The sequence below is a fragment of the Eublepharis macularius genome, chromosome 2 (genome assembly GCF_028583425.1).
Source record: "Eublepharis macularius isolate TG4126 chromosome 2, MPM_Emac_v1.0, whole genome shotgun sequence".
Taxonomy (NCBI): domain Eukaryota; kingdom Metazoa; phylum Chordata; class Lepidosauria; order Squamata; family Eublepharidae; genus Eublepharis; species Eublepharis macularius.
In genome coordinates, this window is record NC_072791.1 from 198705980 (window position 1) to 198729661 (window position 23682).

The 23682-nt window shown below is 41.2% G+C and overlaps 1 protein-coding gene across 1 annotated transcript in view; it reads left to right on the forward strand.

The window, feature by feature from the left end:
* Nucleotides 1–20943, forward strand: part of GAD1 (glutamate decarboxylase 1) — a 62136-nt gene extending 41193 nt beyond the window's left edge. Inside the window, exons 6-16 of the mRNA XM_054971213.1 lie at nt 5321–5433; nt 6397–6512; nt 8970–9049; nt 9233–9287; nt 10883–10999; nt 11266–11330; nt 13151–13229; nt 15446–15595; nt 17285–17392; nt 19157–19246; nt 20770–20943. Of these exons, the coding sequence (XP_054827188.1) occupies nt 5321–5433; nt 6397–6512; nt 8970–9049; nt 9233–9287; nt 10883–10999; nt 11266–11330; nt 13151–13229; nt 15446–15595; nt 17285–17392; nt 19157–19246; nt 20770–20943 (1147 nt within the window). The remainder of the gene's footprint in view (nt 1–5320; nt 5434–6396; nt 6513–8969; nt 9050–9232; nt 9288–10882; nt 11000–11265; nt 11331–13150; nt 13230–15445; nt 15596–17284; nt 17393–19156; nt 19247–20769) is intronic.
* The last annotated feature ends 2739 nt before the right edge of the window (nt 20944–23682 follow it).

Sequence of the window (23682 nt, forward strand, 5' to 3'; positions counted from 1 at the left end):
ACTTTAATAGATATTTATTTTATTTATTTTTTAAAAAATTGTGTGCTGCCTCGGCAGACCCTGCTTGAGCTGGATCAGAGCAAAACAATAAAGTGGCACCAACAATTCAGTAAAACAATAAAAAGTCAGGCCAAGAAAGCGTTAAAACAAGCCAAGTCAATAAAAACCTGTCAGGACATAAAGCAGCATAAAATAAACAGAACAATCTGAAATAATATTGATAAAACACTTCTCAGGCTTAGAGTGGACCACAAAACAGCTTTAAAAGATGGATCCCTTTTTGTTAAAGTCCTGGGTCAAGAGAAATGTTTTGCCCTGGCACGTAAAAGAAAGCCTCAGGGGCAAAAACATGCCAAAGGAGAGGCACCATCACCTATCCGTGGTTGCCACCTCCTCCACCTGTGCACATGGTGGAGGCCCAGAATGCCCGGCCTGAAAAGAGGGTCTTGACTGGAGTGCTGGACCATATGGGAGGAGGTGGTTCTTCAAAATTATCAGCTCATCTTATGTAGCCTATGAAATGAAGTTAGAAGCACCCTGTCCCTCTGGCTCCCATACAAAGTTGCAACGGAGTGTCAGATAGAGTTCCCAGGTGCCCGCCACTGGCAGGCAAACTCCTGGGGATATCCTCCCTCGTCCATTGATTGCCCAGCGATCGGTGGGAGGGGGCAAGCTCCGGGAGGCATCCAGCCGGCGCTGCGACATCACTTCTGGAAGTGACGTTGTTGCACCACCCGCAGGAGTCTTCCCGTGCTTCATTTGGGGCCGATTTGGGCCCCAAATGGGCTGAATTGGCCCCATGCAGAGCGTGGGAGTGCTCGCGCAGCCAGTGTGGTGACGTCCCTTCCAGCTCCAGGCATGACGACGTGCTTGGCACAAGGTACGTTCCAGGGACTCCACCCTCCCAATGGGAGGTGAGGGGTACCTGGCAACCCTAGTCTCTGGACCATGGCTGGATCTTGAAAATCATGAAACAGAGTTTTGCAAAAGCTGCATTGTGGACATGGCAACCTTTTCCTTAACTGTTATTTTTTAATTCTTAAACTTTGTTATAGCGTATGACCTATGGGCTGTTAAGTTGAATAAACTAACTGAATCTGTTCAAGCAAAAGGCTCCCTGCATCCTGCCTGATATTAGCTGATTTACTATACACGGGGACCTAACCTTAGGCTGGAAGAAGTTTCTCTAGCCTAAGTTGACTCCTTCTAGCTTAAGCAGCTCTTTCACCGGAGGAAGGATCTTGAGGCTGGAGAACGGCTTCTCACTCTACTCAGTGAAGCGGTAGGATCCATGGTAGTAGGTGTATCGACAGCATACCTCGTAGCATGTAAGAGAGCTTGTGAATTTACTTTTTGGATCCTGTGCACCTGCCTCAGAAAGCTATAAAGGTACTTACCTAGTAATTCATGTTATATATATGAAGTAGTCCTCAGGAGATCAGGGGAAACCAAAAAGGCTTTAGATGGGGCACTATTCTTAGGTAAGATTCTGTGACAGCTGTTGAGGCTCAAGCCTCTGATTTTTGGTGAAGCAGCAGACAAAATTGGGCTTAATGAAAATGTCCTGTATCTATCTGGTTTTATTTATGCAGGACAGCAGAATAATTGCATTATGTCTGCGAGCTACACTTCTGTTTTGTTTTATTTCCAACATTGGTCCTCGCCTCCACTTTGTGATGCTGAATAATAGCGTTACAATGCAACTTTAACAAAGGGACATCATCCCATGTGGTACTGTTTATGCCAACAGTCATTCTTCCCTAGACTTTTGTTGGACTCTGAATGGAACGAAGCAGACCCGATCACTTCGCAGTGACTTTTTTAGTGCACAGGATACGTGACATATTAGACTTATGCAGTGTTTCTGGCCTGCATTGGGATGGGTAAAGCAATGGACTGCTTTCTTGTTATCTGTAATTGGTAATTAGAAAATCATCCTTTTTAATTACTCTCGACAGATATCGATTGTGTGGCAGTGTATAATTAGTTGTCCTTGGAGGCTATATGTAGAATAAATCCACATAAATAATTGCTTCGGGATGGGTCCGAAGCCTCAAGTTCAATATTTCTAATTATCTTTCTAAGTAGCCCTCTGATGTTTACTATTTTCATAACTCTTGCTCTGGCAATATAGTGTGTGCAAATATGAATTTGACACTTTGAACCCCACCCTCCCCAAAGCCTTTACAGTCTAGCCTTTTCTGCCACTGGCCAGCAATGTAGTTATAATTACTCTAACTAGGGGCGATAGTTTGGTTGGTAGAGCATCTGCTTGGCATGCGGAAGGTCCTAGGTCCAATCCTCAGCATCTCCATTTAAAAGGATCAGGTAAGAGGTGATGTACAAGACGAGAACCAGTTTGGTGTAGTGGTTAAGAGCACGGGACTCTAATCTGGAGAGCCGGGTTTGATTCCCCACTCCTTCACTTGAAGCCAGCTGGGTGACCTTGGGCTAGTCACAGCTCTCTGGAGCTCTCTCAGCCCCACCCACCTCACAGGGTGTTTTGTTGTGGGGATAATAATAGCATACTTTGTAAACCACTCTCGATGGGCGTTAAGTTGTCCTGAAGGGTGATATATAAATTGAATGTGGTTGTTGTTGTTGTTGTTATCTGCGTGAGACCCAGTAGAGCTGCGACCAATCTGAGTAGGTAATGTTGACCTTGATGGACCAAGGTTTTACTAAGGAAGCTTCTTGTGTCCAGCTAGGTAGTGTAAGCTTGGGAAATATTACAATTAGAAAAGAAACATCTATGGAAAAACCAATATTGCAGGATTTGACAGCTGGGCTGTTTTTCAGTCGATTTATCTAGGTTATTATCAGGGCTGAAAGCTGGTATACCTCAATGTCTGAGAAACTGAACTATAAACTGAGAAGTCCCAGTATCAGATGTTACCTCTGGTAAACCCATGTTACCTCTGGTAAAGCCATTCTTTCTCAGCCTCAGCAATTGCAATACAAGGATAATAATACTGACGTATTTCAGGCAGGTAGATGTGCTGGTCTGCAGTAGAGGAGCAGGATTGGAGTCCAGTGGCGCCTGAGAGGCCAACAACATTTTCAGGGTATAAGCATTTGAGAGTCAGAGCTCCCTTCTTCAGATATGAGAATACAAGAATACTGACATGACGCAGCAGTTGTCTTCAACTCTTGGGTTAGGTGGGTCAGAGGGTGTTATGGTTAGGAAAGGGGGAAAGTGACTTTCCTTGTTGGGAACAACCTTAGGCTAAGATTTCCCTAGAAAGCACCCTGGTAGTTCCTTGCTACCACTCAGGTAACTCCCAAGAACATCTAGATTGATCCGCTGGGGAGATGGCCTTCAGGCTCAGTCCTAGCAAAAGAACAGGGTACAAATCCTGAAAAATATCTTATAGCAAACTATGCAGCACCTAAGTGGTCTGGCACATATGGAAGAGATTCAGAGAAATATCCCAGAGAAATGTATTATACCAAGGAAGCCAAAAATGTCTTCGTAGAAAGGTTTATTATAGAAAAAAGAGGAAATGGTGAGGAAAGAGTAGAAAAGAGAACAAAATACGAAACACAGGGAAGACCACACTATCACACAGCACAGTCTCTCGAATAAAAAAATAAGATTGATCTAACTCAGCTAAGCACACGTTACCTAGGTTGTAACAGGTTCCTTAGAGCATGTACAAAGTTCCTTGCAATACCAAGATAGTGGAGGAGCCCTTAACCCCTAGCTCACTGGTCTTGGAGTCTCCAGGTGTTAGGCTGTCCCAAAGGAGGGACAAAGAAAAGTCCAGAGCTCCCAGATATTTATGGACAATGGACTCTGAACTAAGCCAGCTCCTCGGTGAGACTGATCAGCAGATCTGGCTAATCCCAAGAAAAGCTCCATCTCTGATGCCAGAGACTGTTGCTACTAATCAGAGAATTATTTCAGGATACTCCCCGGCAGAATCTTGGGGTTCTAACACAGAAGGCCCCACCTGCTGGGACATGGAGCCAACAGTTTTTAAAAACCAGTTTGTAGAAGAACCTCTATCTCCTGGTATGCATGCTGAGAGGAGCAGTAGGTCACTTAGGCATAGTCACTCATTCATGGAGATTCCTGGCAGGTTCAATGACCTCCCTTCTCTGCAAAAAGTCCCCCTTGCCTTCTCTCTCTTCCCCAATCCAATTTGACCCCTGCTTTTCTCCATTGGTTCATCCTCTAATGATATGTGTGTGGTTGCAATATGGAATCTCCTCTCTACTAATGAGATCATAACTCTGGCGCCTTCTCTTCCAGTCATGTAGGGTTGGCAGGCCCTCAGCAGGGACATGGGATCCCCTGCCCCCAGAGCAATGGCAGGAGAAAAATTTAAATGGCAATCAGCCTGACAGCATGTCATCACTTTCAAGGAAGACCCGGAAGTGACATCAGTACTCTCTAGGAAGCACCAGAAACGCTATGGTTTTACCACAGTGCTTCCAGCCATACTTAGAGAGCCATGATGTCACTTCCAGATCTTCCTGGAAGTAACATCATACTGTTACAATGGCTGCCCTTCATATTCTCAACCCACTTGATCTCCTGCTGGTTGCCAGGCCATATCTGGCAAACCTACTGTCATGTGACTTGAATGTCAAGTGATTTCCTGTTGTTGTTGTAGTTCAGTGGGACAGTATATCACACTATGATTATTGGATCAGGCAGACTATGAATGTAGCATTAAGGAAACTGGAGCTATGTACACTTTGGGTTTTAGTGAGCAAACAGTGATTTTGGCAGCTTAAATATCCATGCCTTTGATAATATTGACATTTTCTCTACTTTTGTTCACAGCCTCTGTTTTCCAAATTTTCGGCTGCTTTCCTATCACTTCCCCTTGGGATTCTCCATAGTCATTCAGAGGTCACTCATGCAATATAGTGATGTCACAGTTTTATGCAGCCAATCACATTTGGCTATATGATGACATCTCTGAGGGCACATGACAGTAGCTGAGAATAAAGCTGTCTGGAGTCATCCTGCTTTACTTGACCTCTTCAATACCTATGTTGAAAAAAATCACAACTGAAAGTTTTCACAAAAACTGGTCTCCCTACTTTTAGTTCAGTGCTTTTAAAATAAAATAATCTTTTCCCATCTTTTCGGTAGACTCCAAGACAGGGTCTCATGCTTGCTTTGACAGCCAGAGCTATCCTTCCCTTACTTGCTTTCCCTAAAATAGACTATCTTTACAAACCTGGGTGACTCATAAGGCTGTACTCTCAAACCTCTGAAACTATAAACTGTTTCATATTTATCATTGTGAAGGGAATATCAATAACCTTTTTCTTTTCCTTTGTAAATGTATATTAATTTGTCCAGGTTTACATATGAAATTGCGCCAGTTTTTGTCCTCATGGAACAAATAACACTTAGAAAAATGAGAGAGATTATTGGATGGTCAAATAAAGATGGAGATGGTATCTTCTCACCTGGTAGGTTCCATTCTTGACATTTTGCTCCTAACACCAAATTGTAGAGAGTGCTGGAAGCAAATGAATATATGCCTTGAAGTGTATTTTATTACTGTGTTTTGGAAGAACAGTGTTTCACCAAATGCATTCATTACTCATTCATTACTCTCAGATTACACACAAGGCTATTTTTAAAAAATCTATGGGCATAGATATGGCTACTAGGGCTGTGACAAGCTATCTTTTGGGGCAGTTTGAATACACGCACCCCGGGATATCGCGCAAACTCATGGCATGAAGCGTCTTCCTAGCACTATCTCCTGGCACGATCCTCTTTAATGACCCAATGATGTCAGGAAAAGCGCCATTAAACGGGATCATGCCGGAAAATCGCACTAGGAAGATGCTTTAATGCTGTGAGTTTCACACGATCTTTAGGGTGCATGGCCGTGTGAAAATGGCCTACCCTTCCTGATCTTTTTGAAACATTCCAGAAAACTTCTGAGGAATTTCAGTGTCTCTTGGAAGATCCTTTGAAAGGCTGGGGAGATCCTTTGATAAGTCAGAACTATTTATTCTGTCTTGGATTCAGAGAACTGTTTGGGTAGTCCTTGCCTGTGGAATGTATCTTTGCTGCTGCCTCCTAAACTCTGCCTCCATAATAGCTCCTGAAGGTTAAGAGACCATTGCAGACAGACTGGGGGGTAGGAATGCAGGGGAAAGTCAGTGGAAATCATGAGCTTCCAACTAAGCAAACAGATTCCTCCCTCTTTCTTTAAACATGTTTAGTCTAATGCATCTCTGTTACAAATTCTTGCATGCTTGATTGAGGTGTTTACACAGTACATTTCACAACTGATGCTTTTATACCTTTGTTCAGACATAATATAGGTTTAGGCATCTTCATTATAAACCTTGGATCGTTTTTTTCCTCTCGCTTTTCTTTTCCTCCCTAATATTTTATTATTGTGTACTCTATTACAGGTGGTGCTATATCCAATATGTATAGCATCATGGCTGCCCGCTACAAATATTTTCCAGAAGTCAAAACCAAAGGCATGGCTGCAGTGCCGAAACTAGTCCTTTTTACCTCAGAACACGTGAGCTCAATTGCCTCATGTGAGGCTGATTAATTATAATTACTGTAATTATTGGGGGAGGGCAAAGGATGATGCTTTTCCATTCCCACAGCCAGCTACGAAGGAACATACCTGCCTCATTTCATTACTTCCGTCCCCAAATTTCAACTTTTGAGAGTCTGCAGCTGTCACAGGAAATTTACCTCAAAATGAACTATTAATTGCTGACAGATTTCTGTATTTTAAATGGCTGTCAGAAGATCATTATGATATCACCATGAAATGTTCTGCAAGTGAGAGAAAGAAAAAGAGCTATGCCTTCTTGAAGAGAAGTGCTCAGAGTAAGCAATTTTGGCTTAGGAGGAGAGAAGGGCCTTCCATCTATGAGGACTAAGCTTCTTAGAGCTGGAAACGGAACCACCATCACTACCGCTAACAATTAACTTTTTGGACCACATATATGGAATGGTAGTCATGTGGAAACCACTTTAGAGCCAGTTTGGTGTAGTGGTTAAGAGCGTGAGACTCTAAGGAGAGCTGGGTTTGATTCCCCACTCCTCCACTTGAAGCCAGCTGGGTGACCTTGGGTCAGTCACAGCTTCTAGGAGCTCTCTCAGCCCCACCCACCTCACAGGGTGTTGTTGTCGTGAAGATAATAATGACGTACTTTGTAAACCACTCTGAGTGGGCATTAAGTTGTCCTGAAGGGTGGTATATAAATCAAATGTTGTTGTTGTTAAAAATCTTTCTTGCGGCTAATGTACCAAAGGGGGGGGGGGTGTTGGTAAACAATAACTGATCACACTGATAATAGGATTTTCTCTACTACTGCACTCTACTACCACAACGCCATTTTAGGTTTCAGAATGGATTGAGAAGGAAGGAAGCAAAAATGATTCCTCAAGGGTGGGCATGCAGCAATATTCTTAGCAGAAATTAAAGACTTGTTCTTGGGTATATTCAAAAATAAGCTGCAAAAGTAAAAGTTTGATGTGGATTTCTTTTAATAACTTAAAATAGTTACAGCAATATTATCAGTATATTGGCAGTGGGCCCTCCATGGGGCTGCAGTGCCTCAGGAGCTCCCAGTGAGGCCAACACTGTGATGAGCTACCTGTGTATACCAACAGTTCATTTCACCCCATGCTCACAAGGTGTAGGCTGGAAATTTGTTTAGCTATGGGCCTTGATGTAGTCAAATTTGCAAGACGTGGCAGGGCCACATAGGATGGATCACCATGTACAACTGCCTGCCATAGCTGGATTTAAAGCTGGATTTAAAGCACTTGTTTGTTTGACTATGGGTGGAAAGAAAAAGCTTACTATGTTATAAAGAAAATTCCCCAGTCCATATGGCATTGAAGTACTAGTATGAATTCAACAACATCTCTTACAGGGTAATTAGGGTTGCCAGCTCCAAGTTGAGAAATTCCTGGAGATTTGGGGAATGTATCCTAGGGAGAGCAGGGCTTGGGGAGGGGAGGGACCTCACCTGGGTATAATGCCATAGAGTCCACCCTCTAAAGCAGCCATTTTCTCCAGGAGAACTGATCTCTATGGCCAGGAGATCAGTTGTAATTCCAAGAGATCTCCAGCCACCACCTGGAGCTTGGGACTTAAAGACTCACTGGGACTTAAAATCTTACTTGTACTCATTTAAGTACACCCATTTAGTTACAATCCTTTCCCACTCCCTTGTAAAGCAGTCAAAGAGGTATTAGAGCCAGCATGGTGGTTAGAATAGGATCTGAGAGATCCAGGTTCGAATCCCCACTCTTCCATGAAAGCTTACTGAGTGACCTTGAACCAGTTGCGCACATTTGGCCTAACCTACCTCACAGGGTTGTTGTGAGGATAAAATGGAGATGAGGAGAATGATGTAGGCCACTTACAGGGCAATCTTAAGCAGAGTTACTCCAGTCTAAGTGCATTGATTTCAATGGGCTTAGACTGGAGTAACTCTGTTTAGGATTGTATTGTTAGAGTCTCCATTGGGGAGAAAAGTGGGGTATAAATGAAGTTAATAAAGAAAAATCTCTTTGAGCTAATACAAATTGCCTCTTCCTTGGCACCAAATGGCTGGAAGCCTGTTCCCACACACTTAGAAGTAAGGCAAGTTTTTTCCTTTTTAAAAAATTTAAGTACTGCTGCTCCAACCTCTCTTGACAGCATTCTGAAAGTACAGTCTCTAACATGTTTTAAAAAGAAGTATTTAAACCTTCTAGCTTCTGCAGATCCTTCTTTTTAATTTCTGAAACTTATCAGACTATTCACACTGCCACTGTTTCATTCACCGTGCAGTTGCCAGGAAACAACCACCATTGAAAAATGCTTGCTTGATGGCGCCCCTTTTTTGTGCGCAGCATTGGCACATAGCTGGAAGTAATCCCTCTACTGGCGACTGTTGGTACTACACAAGGAAATATTAATTAGAGATTTTTTTAAATTGGTCTCTTTTTGTTGCTGTTGTTATTGCAGAGTCACTATTCAATGAAAAAAGCTGGAGCTGCACTTGGCTTTGGAACTGAAAATGTGATTTTGATAAAATGTAACGAAAGGTAGGTTCTTACAGGTTATTCACACAGTACTATATGAAGTAATAACTGCTTGTATTAAGCAGCTAATGACGCATTGACATGATGCATATCATTAAATTCAGCTGTTGCCAGACCTCTTTTTTGGGTTAGTCCTATTCGTTTTTTTTTAAAAACGTCCTGAGTTTTGTTTCACTGTGATTACAGGGGCAAAATAATACCCGGTGATTTGGAAGCCAAAGTTCTGGAAGCCAAACGAAAGGTAATTTTTAATATTATTGTTTAAAGTAATATATTTCCTATTTAGATTGAAATGAGTAAGCTAGGTTTCTGCCTTCTGCATAAATTCAGAACACGAACTGGATAAATGGCAGCTCCACATTCAGAAAAAAAATGTACCCCTGAAACCGAAAAGCTGGTCACTAGCGCCTAGGAATGTCCCTCTTCTGGGCATCCTGCTTGACTGCAGACATCTGACTCGGAATTGTTGCCTGCTGGAAGCCAGAAGCTGCCCTAGATTCTCTTGGTCTTCTCCAGAAAAAATCGTCTTACACTGTCTTTGATGTCCCATTGCAGAGGAAATTATCGAATTTTGTTCTGCTTTATTATTAAAAAACCTGATACTTTACTAAACAAAACCCAGCATTATGCTTTAATTAATTTCACTCAAAATACCATAATCATCTTTTAGTCTGTACAATAGATACCTGTTGGATACCTGAATTGCTTTCTCTATACCATAAATTCATTTTTTGGCCTTTCCCTAAATGTGAGATCTGTCCTGGGAACAACATTGGAATGACTCCAACGTGCATCAAGGCCCATCACCAGTTTAAAGCCAACAAACAATGCTCAGCTTGACACATACATTGATCATACTCTCAAGAATACGCCCCTTTTGCAGTAATGATAGAAAGACATAGAGTTGAATCTAAGAGTTTGTGTAGATCATGGATGTTACCCACCTCCCCCTAGTAGTTTCTAGCATGCCCCAAAATACTCTGCTGAGGATCAGGAGACCCTCATAAAGAAAATGCACATATGGGGCAGAAGTGAGAAGGGGCAATTAGGCAAAATCACATCACCCTCCCTCTTCTTCTGAAAGAGGGCGCACAACTGAGCAAGTTTTCCATATGCACAAGTGGGACATGGGGTGATTTGTGCAATGCTTGCTCTTTACTGCATCTCCCACAGTGCCTTTTCCTTATGTGAGTTCCCAGAAAAGGATTTCATACAGGGCTGGTACAGAAGAAAGAATGTGAGGAAAAGATCCACCTCCATAAGTACTTTCTAGTTGTACTACCACCCAATATCTTGAATATATTATTATTTATTTAGTGTGTGTGTTATAAGTTTCTATGAAACAAATACCTTCCTGTGATGCCATTTTCTATTGGTTGGACAGAGATTAGCTGTTTCCTGAGGGTTTGTAAAAAGACTGTGTCTTACCGGAGAGAGAGAGTAGCAAAAGAACTTCAGCTCTCGGACAGCTTTTTAATAAATTTTAACTGTTTTTAACTGTTGTTTTTTGGTATAGTTCATGCTGTTTATATCTTACATTGTATGCCCCCTTGAGATCCTTTGGTGAAAAGGCAGCTAACAAATGTTTTAAATAAATAAAATAAATAGTTTTGATTCCAGTTTTAGCAGCTAACTTTGACTTTTGTATTTCTTAGCAGTATTCTGCACACATTGGATAATGCACTTTCAGTGCACTTTATCAATCGTTTGAGGTGGATTTTTTGTTCCGCACACAAAAAAATCCGTTCCAAATGATCTATAAAGAGGATTGGAAGTGCATTATCCAACATGTGCGGAATCAGCCTTAACAAACCTCTTCCCCGTTTTACTCTACAGGGATACGTTCCCCTTTACGTGAATGCAACCGCTGGCACAACAGTTTACGGGGCCTTTGATCCAATTCAGGAGATTGCAGATATTTGTGAAAAATATAATCTTTGGCTCCATGTAGATGTAAGTAACTGAAGAAACTATTAATGTTATTGAAGGAAGGAGAGAACTCCCGCAGGATTATCTATCGATTATTTGTGTCATACTGAGATCTTACTTAAATGTGCCTCTCTTTTCTTGTTCTGGGGAAATGTGAAACCTATTCTAAAGATCCTGCATGTGTCTGAGTTTTCACCAGAAATTCACTGCACAGGCCATTGACAAGATTAGCCATGTTTGTCTCTGGATTTGAAGATGGAGACTTTAAATTTTCCTTCCATCAATTTCAGGCTGCCTGGGGAGGTGGATTACTCATGTCCAGAAAGCATCGTCATAAGCTGAATGGAATAGAAAGGTATGGCATCCTTTGTATTGGTATTTTAGGTTTTTTTAGCGATTTCCTCAGCTATACATGGTATTTCACAAATACCTAGGAAGAAACAAATCCCTATCTCAAGGATCTTACCGAATTTTAAAAACCAAATACTCAAAAAATTCACCACAGTGTTGTGTAGTGGTTAAAGTATTGGACTAGGATCCGAGAGACCCAGGTTTGAAATCTCCACTCTGTCACGGAAGCTTGCTCAGTGATTTTGGGCCAGTCACATACTCTCTCCACCTAACCTACCTCACAGGGTTGGTGGTGAGATAAAATGGAAGAGAGGAGAATGATGAAAGACACTTTGTGTCTCCACCTGAGCTGTGTGTTTGTGTATGTGAGTGTGTGTGTCTTATTTCCCCTCAGCTAACAACTTTTAAACTAATAAACTGAAGTTAGAGAATGTTTCAATGTAATAGAACGGGTTTGTAATCAGCTATCTCTCTCTGCCGCCTTCCCTCTACAGAGTCAAAACCCTTCCCTCTCAGCAGCTCTCAAGAGCTTTCCCCCCCCCCACAGACACTAACTCTCATTGTCCCAGCATTCCACCCATTCTCATTGGCTGTCTCTCAGAAAAGGCAAAGCTGGAGCCAGTCCTGTCCATCACAATTGGTTCATCACCGTAGTTTTGATAGTAATTAATTGTCACTCATTACTGTATCAGCTCATCTGCATGGTCTCTTAAAATGGTGAAATAAATCCTGAAAGCTTTCCTTAATTTAATTTCTACCTGTGGCAGTTTGGTATTATAAAATATCATTTTATGTCACAAAATAAATGTCTGAACAGATCATCTCAAATATCTGGTATTGACCATTATTGGTTCTAACAGTGTAGAAACTTCCAGTTAAAAAAAAAATGTTTCACTTCTTGCTACCGGCTGAACATTGCAGCTGAATACAAGTATTTTTACTTATTTTTATTTTCTTCATTTCTAGTCTGCCTTTCTTGCTGAGTCTCAAAGTGGCTTACAGAATTTTTTAAAAATACAATAAAACAATAATAGATGTAACAGTGCTGTAGAACTGGATGAGGATCAATGTAATAAAACAGTATAATACCTATGATCATGTAGAAAGACAGGATTACAAAGATGAGGAAACAATCCACTAAAACAAGGTAGTACATGCAATAAACAGTACACTGGGGGGGGCGGGGCGGACAGGGAAATGCCTGCATATTTTCTGCATACAGTTCAAACTACAGCCCTGTCCCCCATCTGAACAATTCCATTTTACTATAGTCTTATTGCTAATAACTTGAGAGATGCTCTTTGAGATAATTTAGATGGAACAGTTTATTGTGGACTTACTAATAAGTAAATTTGTCTGGGAATGCATATTTAAGATGGAAGTCTCCTCAGAATTGAGTGATTACTCAAAAACCCTGCAGTATCTTCCTCAGCACCCTGACCTGGTAAGCTTGATCTTGTCAGATCTCAGAAGCTAAGCAGGCTCGGCCTTGGTTAGTAATTGGATGGGAGACCTCCAGTAAGGACCAGGGTTGCAGAGGCAGGCAATGGCAAACCACCTCTTGCCATGAAAACCCCACCAGGGGTCGCCATAAGTCAGTTATGACTTGAGGGCACCACAAACACACATCTTCCTCAGCCGAGATTAGAGAGATCCCATCTCTGGCATTACAAGCATTCTCTTCCAGTGTAAACACAAACTACACCACCTGGGATGAATGCAAGAAGTTCATTATTGTTTCCAAAAGTCTGCATTACTGAAATGCTTTTTTCAGATCTTGCTAAAAGACAGTAAGATCTGCTTACTCTACTCTTACTTTTGCAGAGCCAACTCGGTCACGTGGAATCCACACAAGATGATGGGAGTTTTGTTACAGTGTTCTGCCATTCTTCTTCGGGAAAAGGTTTGTGTAGAAATCAAAGTTTTGGGCTTACCTACCCTATAAACATATAGTGGGTTATATCCTGCGGTTATTTTTCACCAGCAGAAGGGAACTTTTGAAGAAGAGGCAATTTTTGCAGATTCCCTCCTCTCACTGTATACCCTCACATTATGCCTAGCATGGTTTCAGGGGTGTGTGATCGAGTGGGACCAGGAGATGAGCAAGCTCTGCTTTGCTCACTGAAAGCATCCCATAGTGTTTATATTAGTATAGTTGTCATGGTTTCCCCCTGGGGATTATAATTTGGTGAGGGTGCTGAGAATCCTGAAAGAGATTCTTGTGTTCCTTAACAGAGCTACGCTTCTCAACCTTTTCTGGGGACAGTTAGTTGGGGGAAACGATGTATATTCATATTATCTGTCTTATCCATATTTGTCAACAGCTCCTCCTGGGGTTGACAGGTATCTCAGATTCTATAGGAATGTGCCAGTTTTCCAGAACACGTTTTCCCTCCAGCCAGGTTTTGAGACCAGCTATAACCCTAATTTTAAAAGATTAGTATTGGGGGTATTTTTTAGTTAATGTAGCAAATTTGCACATGTGGAATCATGTGGTGACTCCTCAACCCAGCATATTGCAAAATATAAAACTTACTTTTATTAAAGCTGATTCACATTCATTTGTATTCATGTAGTAGCAGAAGAAACAAACAGAAACCTAATCTAAATAACACTATACCCTATTACAAGTGTCCAGCTAATTCAGCTGCATGTGAGTGGAAGTATGAGAGCATAGGTCTGCTTCTGGCATGTTTGCACAGGGGACCTCTGCAAATGATCCTGCTTCTTGCAAGACAACGAGGGGAGAGAGAACAAAAGGCATAGAAAGAGGAGAAAGAGTCAGAGACAGGGTCTCCGCTCAGACAAAGAGAAGCATCACATATGTACACAATCTGGTTATAGTGCAAATGAAAAAATTACACCCCCTCCAGTGTCCAGGCATGCTGAGTCACCTCTATTCCAACTATTTGTAGGAGAGAACTGGTATGTGTGGGAGGGGGTGTAAATGTGCCCCCACAAATGTCCCCTGCTGTATCTGTGTTACTCGGCAAATGTGAGTATCGGAACTCAGTGTAGTTAAGGTCAGTCTCTTATGGTCCAGTCCAACATTTCTCCTGTGCCAGTGGTTCCGTGCCAAGGCTAATCCTAATGTAATATTATCCTCTGCATGTCAGGGTAGAGGCACAAAAAGCCTAATGTCATATTTTGTCTTTGAATGCTATTGACTCATCTATACTTCAGAAAATGTGGCCAAAATAAGTCTAAATTAGGGGAAAGAGGCATAGAGACTTTGTAATGTCTTTATAGCCAAACAACTTGAGGAAAGGGAGAGTACAACACTGGTTGTTATGAATAATCATTCTGCAGCGTGACAAAATACCTCCAGGCACAGTCTTTCCCTATAACAATAGCTATAGAAACAAACATTAATATAGCAACAAAATTCTATGATTTGCGGCAGAGTTGTTTAGAATTCTAGGCTCCATTGCAACTGAGGCAGTGTGAAGAGGGAGAATGCCGTAGACAGACATCTTTGGAGTGCTCCTTTGATTCCCACAGAAGGGTTCTCGCACCAGTGCAGATACAATGTTCCACTCTCTGGGCAAGGACATACAACTGAGCGAGCACGGGATTCCACGAGGAACTTGCCCTTCCCTCACCCTATCACTGATACTATCTCGTTTCCCATCTTGTATTAGTAGTCCCACTGGCACAATGGTAACTAAACACTGGCCTCTCACTGGCACAAGGATGTTGCTGCACCAGTGTAACTACTTTGTGCTGGCGGGCCAATGTGCTTCACCAACAAAGGAGCACCAACAATGTGCTCCTTGCCTATCCAGCACATGCAACTCACGGACAGGACTAGTGCCACTGATTCTTCTTTAAAATGTAGATGTTTACTAGCCATAAAATATAGCTGCCAGCCAGAGGAGTTAGTAATGTACTGGCTAGAAAGAATACGCGTACACTAGGTAGTTTCCTTCCATTTTCTGCATTAACTAGCAGAGTACATATTGAGGGGAGATGTTGAAGCAAAAAAGAGATCTAGGTATGCTTAAAATTCCAGTATATTTCCTTGGGAATCACTACATCTGAATAGACTGTCTTGTATGTAAGTCTGATGTGCTAGTTGCTACATTTCATATATGAATAAACAATATGTTTTTACAACAGGGTATACTTCAAGGTTGCAACCAAATGTGTGCAGGATATCTGTTTCAGCAAGACAAGCAATATGATATAACCTATGACACTGGAGATAAAGCCATACAGTGTGGCCGCCATGTGGACATATTCAAATTCTGGTTGATGTGGAAAGCCAAGGTAAACAATAATATATCTAATGCTGACCATGGCCAATTTGCAGACTGAAAAACACACAAAATAAGGTCGTGTACAGATAGGAGGTATTTTTCTACAGATGTAGGGGACCCTGAGGTTTACAGAAAAATCCAAAAAATTTAAAAGATGTTTTATGTGTTACAGTTTCCTCAAAACCCAGAATACCGACTGAGATCTCATAAAAGTTCATGAGATCACTTGGCATTATGGGATTGCCAAGCAACCAAGGCAGTAGAGCCTGGGCCTAGTCTGAGAGTATCTCGGAAGAAAGAAGTAGAGATAGTGGTGAGGTAGGATGGGGGAATGAAAAATGGGAGGGGGGACTGGCAGAGGGAAAAAAACTGTTAAGAGGGAAGGTCATGGGGGGAAAGGCTATTAAGAGACAGGGGTGGCAGTATGGAGGGTAAGATTACCCTCCTGTGTGTGTGTTAGGGTAGTCAGGTACCCCTCATCTCCCATTGGGAGGGTGGAGTCCCTGGGGCTTACCTTGTGCACGGCCTGAGGTCCTGTTTTGCGCGTGCACTTTGCACGCATGCACCTCGGATTTGGCCCAAATGGGCCCCAAACGAAGCATGGGAATGCTCCTGCAGGCAGCGCAACGACATCACTTCCAGAAGTGACATTGTCGTGCCGGTTAGGAGCACGCACACAGTGTGCACTCCTGAAGTGCCTGCTGGTGGTGGGCAACCTCCAGAAGCTTGCCCCCTTCCTGGGAGTTTGCCTGCCACTGGTGGGCACCTGGGAACCCTAGTGTTAGTGGTTCCCCATCTTGTAAAAATGAACTTGGAAACTTTCAGATGTTGTTGATTTGAAATGTTTGCGTTTTCAGGAAATTATTGTAGGTTGGACTCAACCACCCTCATCTTTTTAATTGTGGAAGGCTTCTTCCTTCAGAGCAGAGCTCCAATGGGGGTAGCACTGGAATTTCTGTAAACGAAGCTCCCAGTGTTTTTTCTCCTCTAATAATCAAGTATCTGGGAGCCCTGTTTGGATCAGGGCCCTTGTGTTTGGGGAAGGCAAGTTTGGGAAAGAAGCATGGGGAGGAAGTTTTGAGCCCCCTTCTTGCAACATGATCCCAATCTGAATGGAGCTCCATATGCCTGACTTTTGGGGTGCAAAAACCTGGGACCTCTGTTCACAAAACTCCCAGCATCCCCTCTGTCCCAGCCCATAGCAGAAATGAGTCATAGGATCGTGACTCAATAGTTGTGATCCAACTATTTATTTTCTTCAGAGGAGTTTTTTGTGATATTAAGCAAAATCATTTCTATGAGGTCCCAATCCCACCAATACTTTGCGAACAATTGCTAGTTCTATGTCACTTTAATAAATGGTTTTCTTTGTTGAAGTAAAATTCTATTTGTTTGTAAGGTCAATGTTTGTGGTGGGAGAGACACCTTAATATAACTGATGGGCAGATTTTGAATATGAAACATAAACTAGAAAATCTGATTTAATCTGTTGAGATAATATTTTTCCAAGACACTAAACATGAAGATGAACCAGTCCAAAATATCACCCAAATCTTTCTGTAATTTTCAGGTTTAACTAAGAATAACCAGCAAAATACATAGCTGAATGTGAACTCAACTTTTTTATATACTGAAGCTCAACAGAGGGGTAGAAAAGAAGAGTAAAGAGATGAATACATTTTTTTTCTGTTCAAAACAGGGTACAGTAGGATTTGAAAGTCAGATCAACAAATGTCTTGAATTATCAGAATACCTCTACAATAAAATTAAAAACAGAGAGGAGTTTCAAATGGTGTTTGAAGGAGAGGTAAGTCATGGACCACATAGCTCTTTCAATCAAAAGGGGCATTGGGGAACAGAAATCAGTTGTGCTATCCAACCCCAAATTAAGCTTTTAAAAATCCCATTGATTTCGGTGGGAGTGACTGAATTATGAGCTTAACGCTCCAGTAATATCAACGGCTCATAAATACACTTTTTGTTCATGCCCTACTTTTTATAGGCTCTACCAAAGAAAGGCTTGAAACACTTATTTCAGATTTACCCCTTAATGGAATCAATGCTCACACAATTTTTTAAAGGAGGCTACCTTGTGTTAATTTTTTTTCACTTACGTTCTCATCAGTATTGCAAACTGATCCTCATTTTCTGAGGTATGGCATGCTAAAGCATCCATGGGTTCCTGGAACTTGTTTCATAGTTTTCTCGATCTTGGGCATATCCTCACATAGAATTTGGGCTGAAAGTGTACTCAGTGTGAAACAAGTTCCAGGAGCTCACAGGTGCTTTACTATGCCCTACCACATGACAAAATACCTTGGAAACTGAGGGTCAGTTTGAAAAGTGGAAAAATTCCACTGTGCTAGTGCTGTTACTGAGCTAGCGGCTGTTTTCACACGCCTTTCCGGCTCTGGTACATCATGCAAAGCTCCCACAAGGACAGCGTCTTCCTGGCGCAATTTCCCGGTTCTTGCGTGAAATCACACCAGGAAGATGCTGTCCTTGTAGGAGCTTTGCACGACGTACCGGAGCCAGTAAGACGTGTGAAAACGGCCATAGTCAAGGCTTCAGTCCTGGCTGCAAGTTTAGGTCCTCACTCTTTTCTTGTATGTGACATGTGATTGCCACAGGGACTTGCAGTGGGACACCAGCTGTTGGAACTCAGTTCTGAAGCTCCACAGAGAGGCTATGGCATAGAGGGAGAAGGGCTTCAAGCCCTGCCCCCCATTTTCTTGATCAGAAATGGATGGAAGGCATTATTTGCCCCATCAGAGGGCTGCATGTGTAGCCCCCCACCCAGGGTCAAATTCATAATTTTCTGTGCCATAAATGTTTTGTTAAAGCTACTGCCGATTTTGACAGTTATTCAACATAAATGTCGAGTGACTGGATTGGAACCTAGGGCAAATCCACACGCCCTTGGCATGTTCCAGAGTTGTGCTAAATGTTCGCTAAACACCCGGAAGTGTAGCGTCTTTCTAGCACGATTCAGAAAATCGCGCTAGAAAGACGCTATACTTCTGGGTGTTTAGAGAACATTTAGCGCAACGCTGGGACACTCCAAGGGCATGTGGATTCAGCCCTAAAATGGTATGATTTTGCAGTTAAATCCAGTAACTAATAGTATAATCCTAAACAAAGTTGTACTCTTCTAAACTGATTGTCTTCAATGGACATTAAAAGGTTTAATTCTGTATGGGCTTGCACTGTAATTCTATATTTTAGCATGAAAGAATGTTTTTTTTTCTACTGAAGTTTCCATGAGACTAAAGCATTATGAAAGTGTTATGCTTGTAGTTTGAATTTGCAAACTATCGTAAAAGGGATATGGAAAAAAAATCCAAGATGGTAGTAGTGTACTGGCTTGGAATCACAATATGACTGGTAATTGCTGTTTATTACCATGCCAAAAATCATTGCTATTATAGTTTTGTAGGCAGGAGGTGGCTAGAAGCAGGATTCTCCCTAGTCTGGGGAGTGTGTTGGGGGAAAAAATCTGAGTTTTCATATCAGCATTTTATTTCCCTGTGATATTATTTAAATAAATTAAAACTTACTTGTTTTATTGCAGCCTGAACACACTAATGTATGTTTCTGGTACATTCCACCAAGTCTCAGGGGTATTCCAGATTCTGATGAGAGGAGAGAAAAATTACATAGGGTATGCAGTTTCCTTATATTATTAATAATGAGCTATTTAATTGTTTTCCAATAAAAGGGTCACTTTTATCAAGTCTCTAACTGTATGTGTATTACTGTCTGGTGGTCATGTGATGTCAGATTTTTGGTCCATTCTACTGTATGATAATTTATATAGACATTGGCATCAGTTTTACTTGCTTTGAGTTGTACCACGCCACAAGTCATAGCTCTAAGTATGCAAAACTCGAAGTACTTAAAAATATGTGAAAAGAGACCTTTACCAAAACTAAGAAAATAATTTAGTCGCACAGTATAAGAGAAAGGAGTATGTATCAAAGAAAATAAACTATAAAGAATCTGCTTGGTGGGGTTCATCATGCTTACAGGGCTCTCCATTCAATCCTATGTAGAGTTGCTCAAATCTAAGCCCATTAAAAGCAATAGAGTAACTCTGTAAGGAGCCCTGTGGTGCAGAGTGGTAAGCTGTAGTACTGCAGCCCAAGCCCTGCTCATGACCTGAGTTCAATCCTGGCGGAAGCTGGGTTCAGGTAGCTGGCTCAAGGATGACTCAGCCTTCCATCTTTCCAAGGTCGGTAAAATGAGTACCCAGTTTCCTGGCGGTAAAGTGTAGATGACTGGGGAAGGCAATGGCAAACCACCCCATAACAAAAAGTCTGCCAAGAGAGCGTTGTGATGTGATGTCCCCCCATGGGTACTTGCACAGGGAACTACCTTTGCCTTTAACTCTTTATAGAAGTGGACTGTGAGTTACCTAAAACTGACTCTGAATTAACTGTCTTATGGATCAGGTTGTGCTCGTGAGACTGCTGAAGTCAGTGTTTCTTAACTTTATACCATGGCCAGCCCTTCCTTTAGGCAGGATGAAATGGCCCACCTCTTCTAGTAGATGTGGATGTGGGTGGGGGGTACCATTAAAGACAATAAATTATCAGTTTTAATTTGTTAATATATTTTTACCGCTGTGAAGTCACCACATCGATTTCTGGCCTCTGCTACCAAAGCGTTCCAGGCTGTCACTATTTTGTTTGTATTCTGCTTTGTCTTTTTGAATACTCTTGTTACAGCGAGTTTTAACTTTTGTTATGACTTACGTTTAGCTGCTAATGGTAATGGTAATGTAGAGATGGGATATACATTTTTAAAATAAACGTATAGGATCAAATACGCCATCATTGTAATAGCTTGATTTTTTTTTACAACTCTGTACCTCTTCAAAACGGCAAAACATTTCACCTAAGTATTTGCTTAGAAGCATAATGAAAGAAGTGGGACAAGAGTATGCAGTGATTTAATGGAAATTTTAAAATGGTTTCTATTATTAGTATTGTTTTTTACATATCCACTGGAAAGTACTGGCTGGGCATATTCTGTTGGCCCATTCAGTTTACAATGTCTAGGGCTCCCCCCCCCCATACTCCCTGAAACTCAAATCTTGCTGTCTATCCGCTGAGGTTTGTTCCTTTTTATAAAGTGGGGAAAATTTTCGGAACTTATTCCCTCCTCTTTTGTTTCAATCAAAAGGTGGCACCAAAAATCAAGGCCCTAATGATGGAATCCGGTACCACAATGGTTGGATATCAGCCTCAGGGAGAGAAAGTCAACTTCTTCCGAATGGTTGTTTCAAATCCAGCAGCTACCAAGTCTGACATTGACTTCCTCGTTGAGGAGATAGAAAGATTGGGGCAAGATCTGTAATCCACTGGAATGACCTATTTTACTTCTCTAAAGCACTGTTTTCCAGTACTGGCTTTTTTTTTTAAACCAGTTCTGTAGAACGTATTTTAAGGTAAACCCTTTCTAAATGTTCCATTCTTCTGAGGCACTCTCTTTAAAAACTACTGCTACCACCCTTGTAGATTACTGAAACGTATGTGTATTAGTAGCATATTTAATGACGGGGAAAATACATATTGGGTCGGATTGTACATAGCACTGGTGGAAGCAGATCTTGTCTACCTTCCCTTTCCCCCAGCAGTCACCTTTGAGCCTTGAAAGAGCAGCACTGATGGTCAAGGAACTACAGGTATGATCTAACATAGGTGTGTAATTCGAGTGTATTTTGTCTCGTGTGGTGAGACCCTCAGCCAGTTAGCCGTCTTACTTGGGTCCCCCTGCCTCCTCTGTTGCCTTTTTGGGGCTCACGACTACTGAGTGAAGGAGAATTCAGGAAGCAATCTGCTAAATTCCATCATAGGATCCAACATAACATCTTGAAATGTATAGCTGACTCTTATTTAAGCCTGGTAATTCTAGTTAGCAGAAAGCTAATTGTATTAAGATAGGAAAATAACTCTGCACAATATATATGTAAAGTATGGGGATAAATCTAAGAGTAAGCTGCAGCATGTTTTTCAAAGAATGGATGTTCTCAGTCAAGGACTGCCCTTGGAAAGCCTTATTCACTTCAATAGGGCCCGTACCAGAGCTTGCTTGGCAGATGGTACTCCATTGTAAACACATTACTTGAGAATTTATCCCATTGATTTCAATGGGGTATATTTATAAGTAACACAGGATGCAACCCACATTCCAGTGTTCAGTGGTGAAACCTCTATTGAGTTCAGTTGGCACATTCAACCCACTTTTAAGCCCCACTGATATCTGTGGAACTTAAGAGCAGTTGCTAGGCTATGCCCCTATGTATGTGGATTGTACCCATATTTAGGACTGGGTACTGAAGCTAATGTTTCCATTGAAAGTAAATCACATGATAACATGCTAACTTATGGTAACCCAGCTGAAATTAGATAGGGATATGTTTTTAAAGATGTAGAGTCTTAGAAACTACGGAAAATGTTTAACCTTATTTAAATATTAGTGTTGGTGCTTCTCTGGCATACACAAGAATAAGGTAAAAAAAAACCTAAAGAGAACCACCCAGTAGTTACATCATGTATGTCCCCTTTAGTTGCCATATCAGGGGATAGTAGTAGCCAAGTTGTTGTATTGATGTATTTTTTAGAATTTGATTTGTGTAGATTGTGTACATTATTGTTAAATGGGAGGGAGGGGAGGAATTAAATGTAATAGTTTTACAGCAAGATAACTGTTCAGTTCCAGGTATACGAACTGTTTTGCTTCTTTATATGCAGAGATTTACCATGCTAAAGAGTTGTCTTGTATTTTCTTCCATTTGTAATGTATCCTATTTATATAATTATTGAAGTTCTAAATAATGTTTATTGGTATATTAGTGTATTTGTGAGCCAAAGAAAAGATAAAAAAATAGTTGACACATTTATATAATAGTGCCCTTATCACAATAACAATATATAATTTTACTGAATCCAAGGAATCTTAACTCATATAGACTTTAGCTTAATGAAATCCTTTTGGTTGAATAGAAAACATCACCTTAACTAATTGTAATATAGTCTGGATATACATTCAGTGTTCCTAATGCTTTTTAAAAAGTGAATCAAGGATATGTAATCAAGGCCTCTGAGTTCTTACAGTAGTTCAGGGCCAATATATATTATCTGTTTAGATAAATTCTGTGGCAAGATCAGTAACAATTCTATGAGAGTGCTAAGCTACCAGGTCTTACAAAAGTCAAAAGGGTAATGCACCATGTAGTTTTGAGTTGATCAAAAAGAAAAGCTTGCCACAGAATGTTTCAAGTATGACCATCTTGCCACAAGAATTTGAAATTATATATGTACGACATTCAGCAAAGCTTTTACTAGCTAGGAGACTGATGCTACAAAATCCTTGGTAAACACACTCGTAGGCTAGCAAAGTAGCTGAATCAGTAGTTGTCTGTTGATTGAATTTCTTGGGGTCAAGCAACATCTGCTGTCTGGAAGCCTTCCTAAATATGCTGCTATGGCTATTAGCTTCAACTGACACATAATACATTTTTAAGGTCACCGCTTTGTACAACGCTATCCCAAATACAGGCCCCATCGGAATGGATGGAACCTATATAATATGATTGTAACCAACAGGAGTTGTACTTATGGATTTTGTGGCCTGGATTTTAACTAAACAAGGCTGCAATCTAAAGAACACTTTCCTGGGAGTAAGCGCCAGTGAATAAAATGGGACTTACTCCTTACTTGGGATCGCTCCCAAAGTTTTGTTGATCAATATTAGCAATATTTTGATGAATGTTTTAAGATTTGTGTGGTTGGTATGGCTTTTGTCCCAGGAATTATCCAAGTGTGGAATGAATGTTCTTTAAAAGTCCGCACTACATTTGAGGGTCTCTTGATACTGTACCCCGTCTTCTCCGCTTTGTGGACTCCCATCCACTTGGGTATCTCTTGTCTTAAGTAAGCAGCACTTCTGGATCGGAATGCCTCCAGATAGTCTCTAAACGTGTCCCCTTTCCATACGATATGTTAATATTATATGGATGGAACAATTCAGAAGCCTATCAGAAAAGTTTAACAATTGCTATTATAATTAACTTCCAAATATAGATGATTTTAA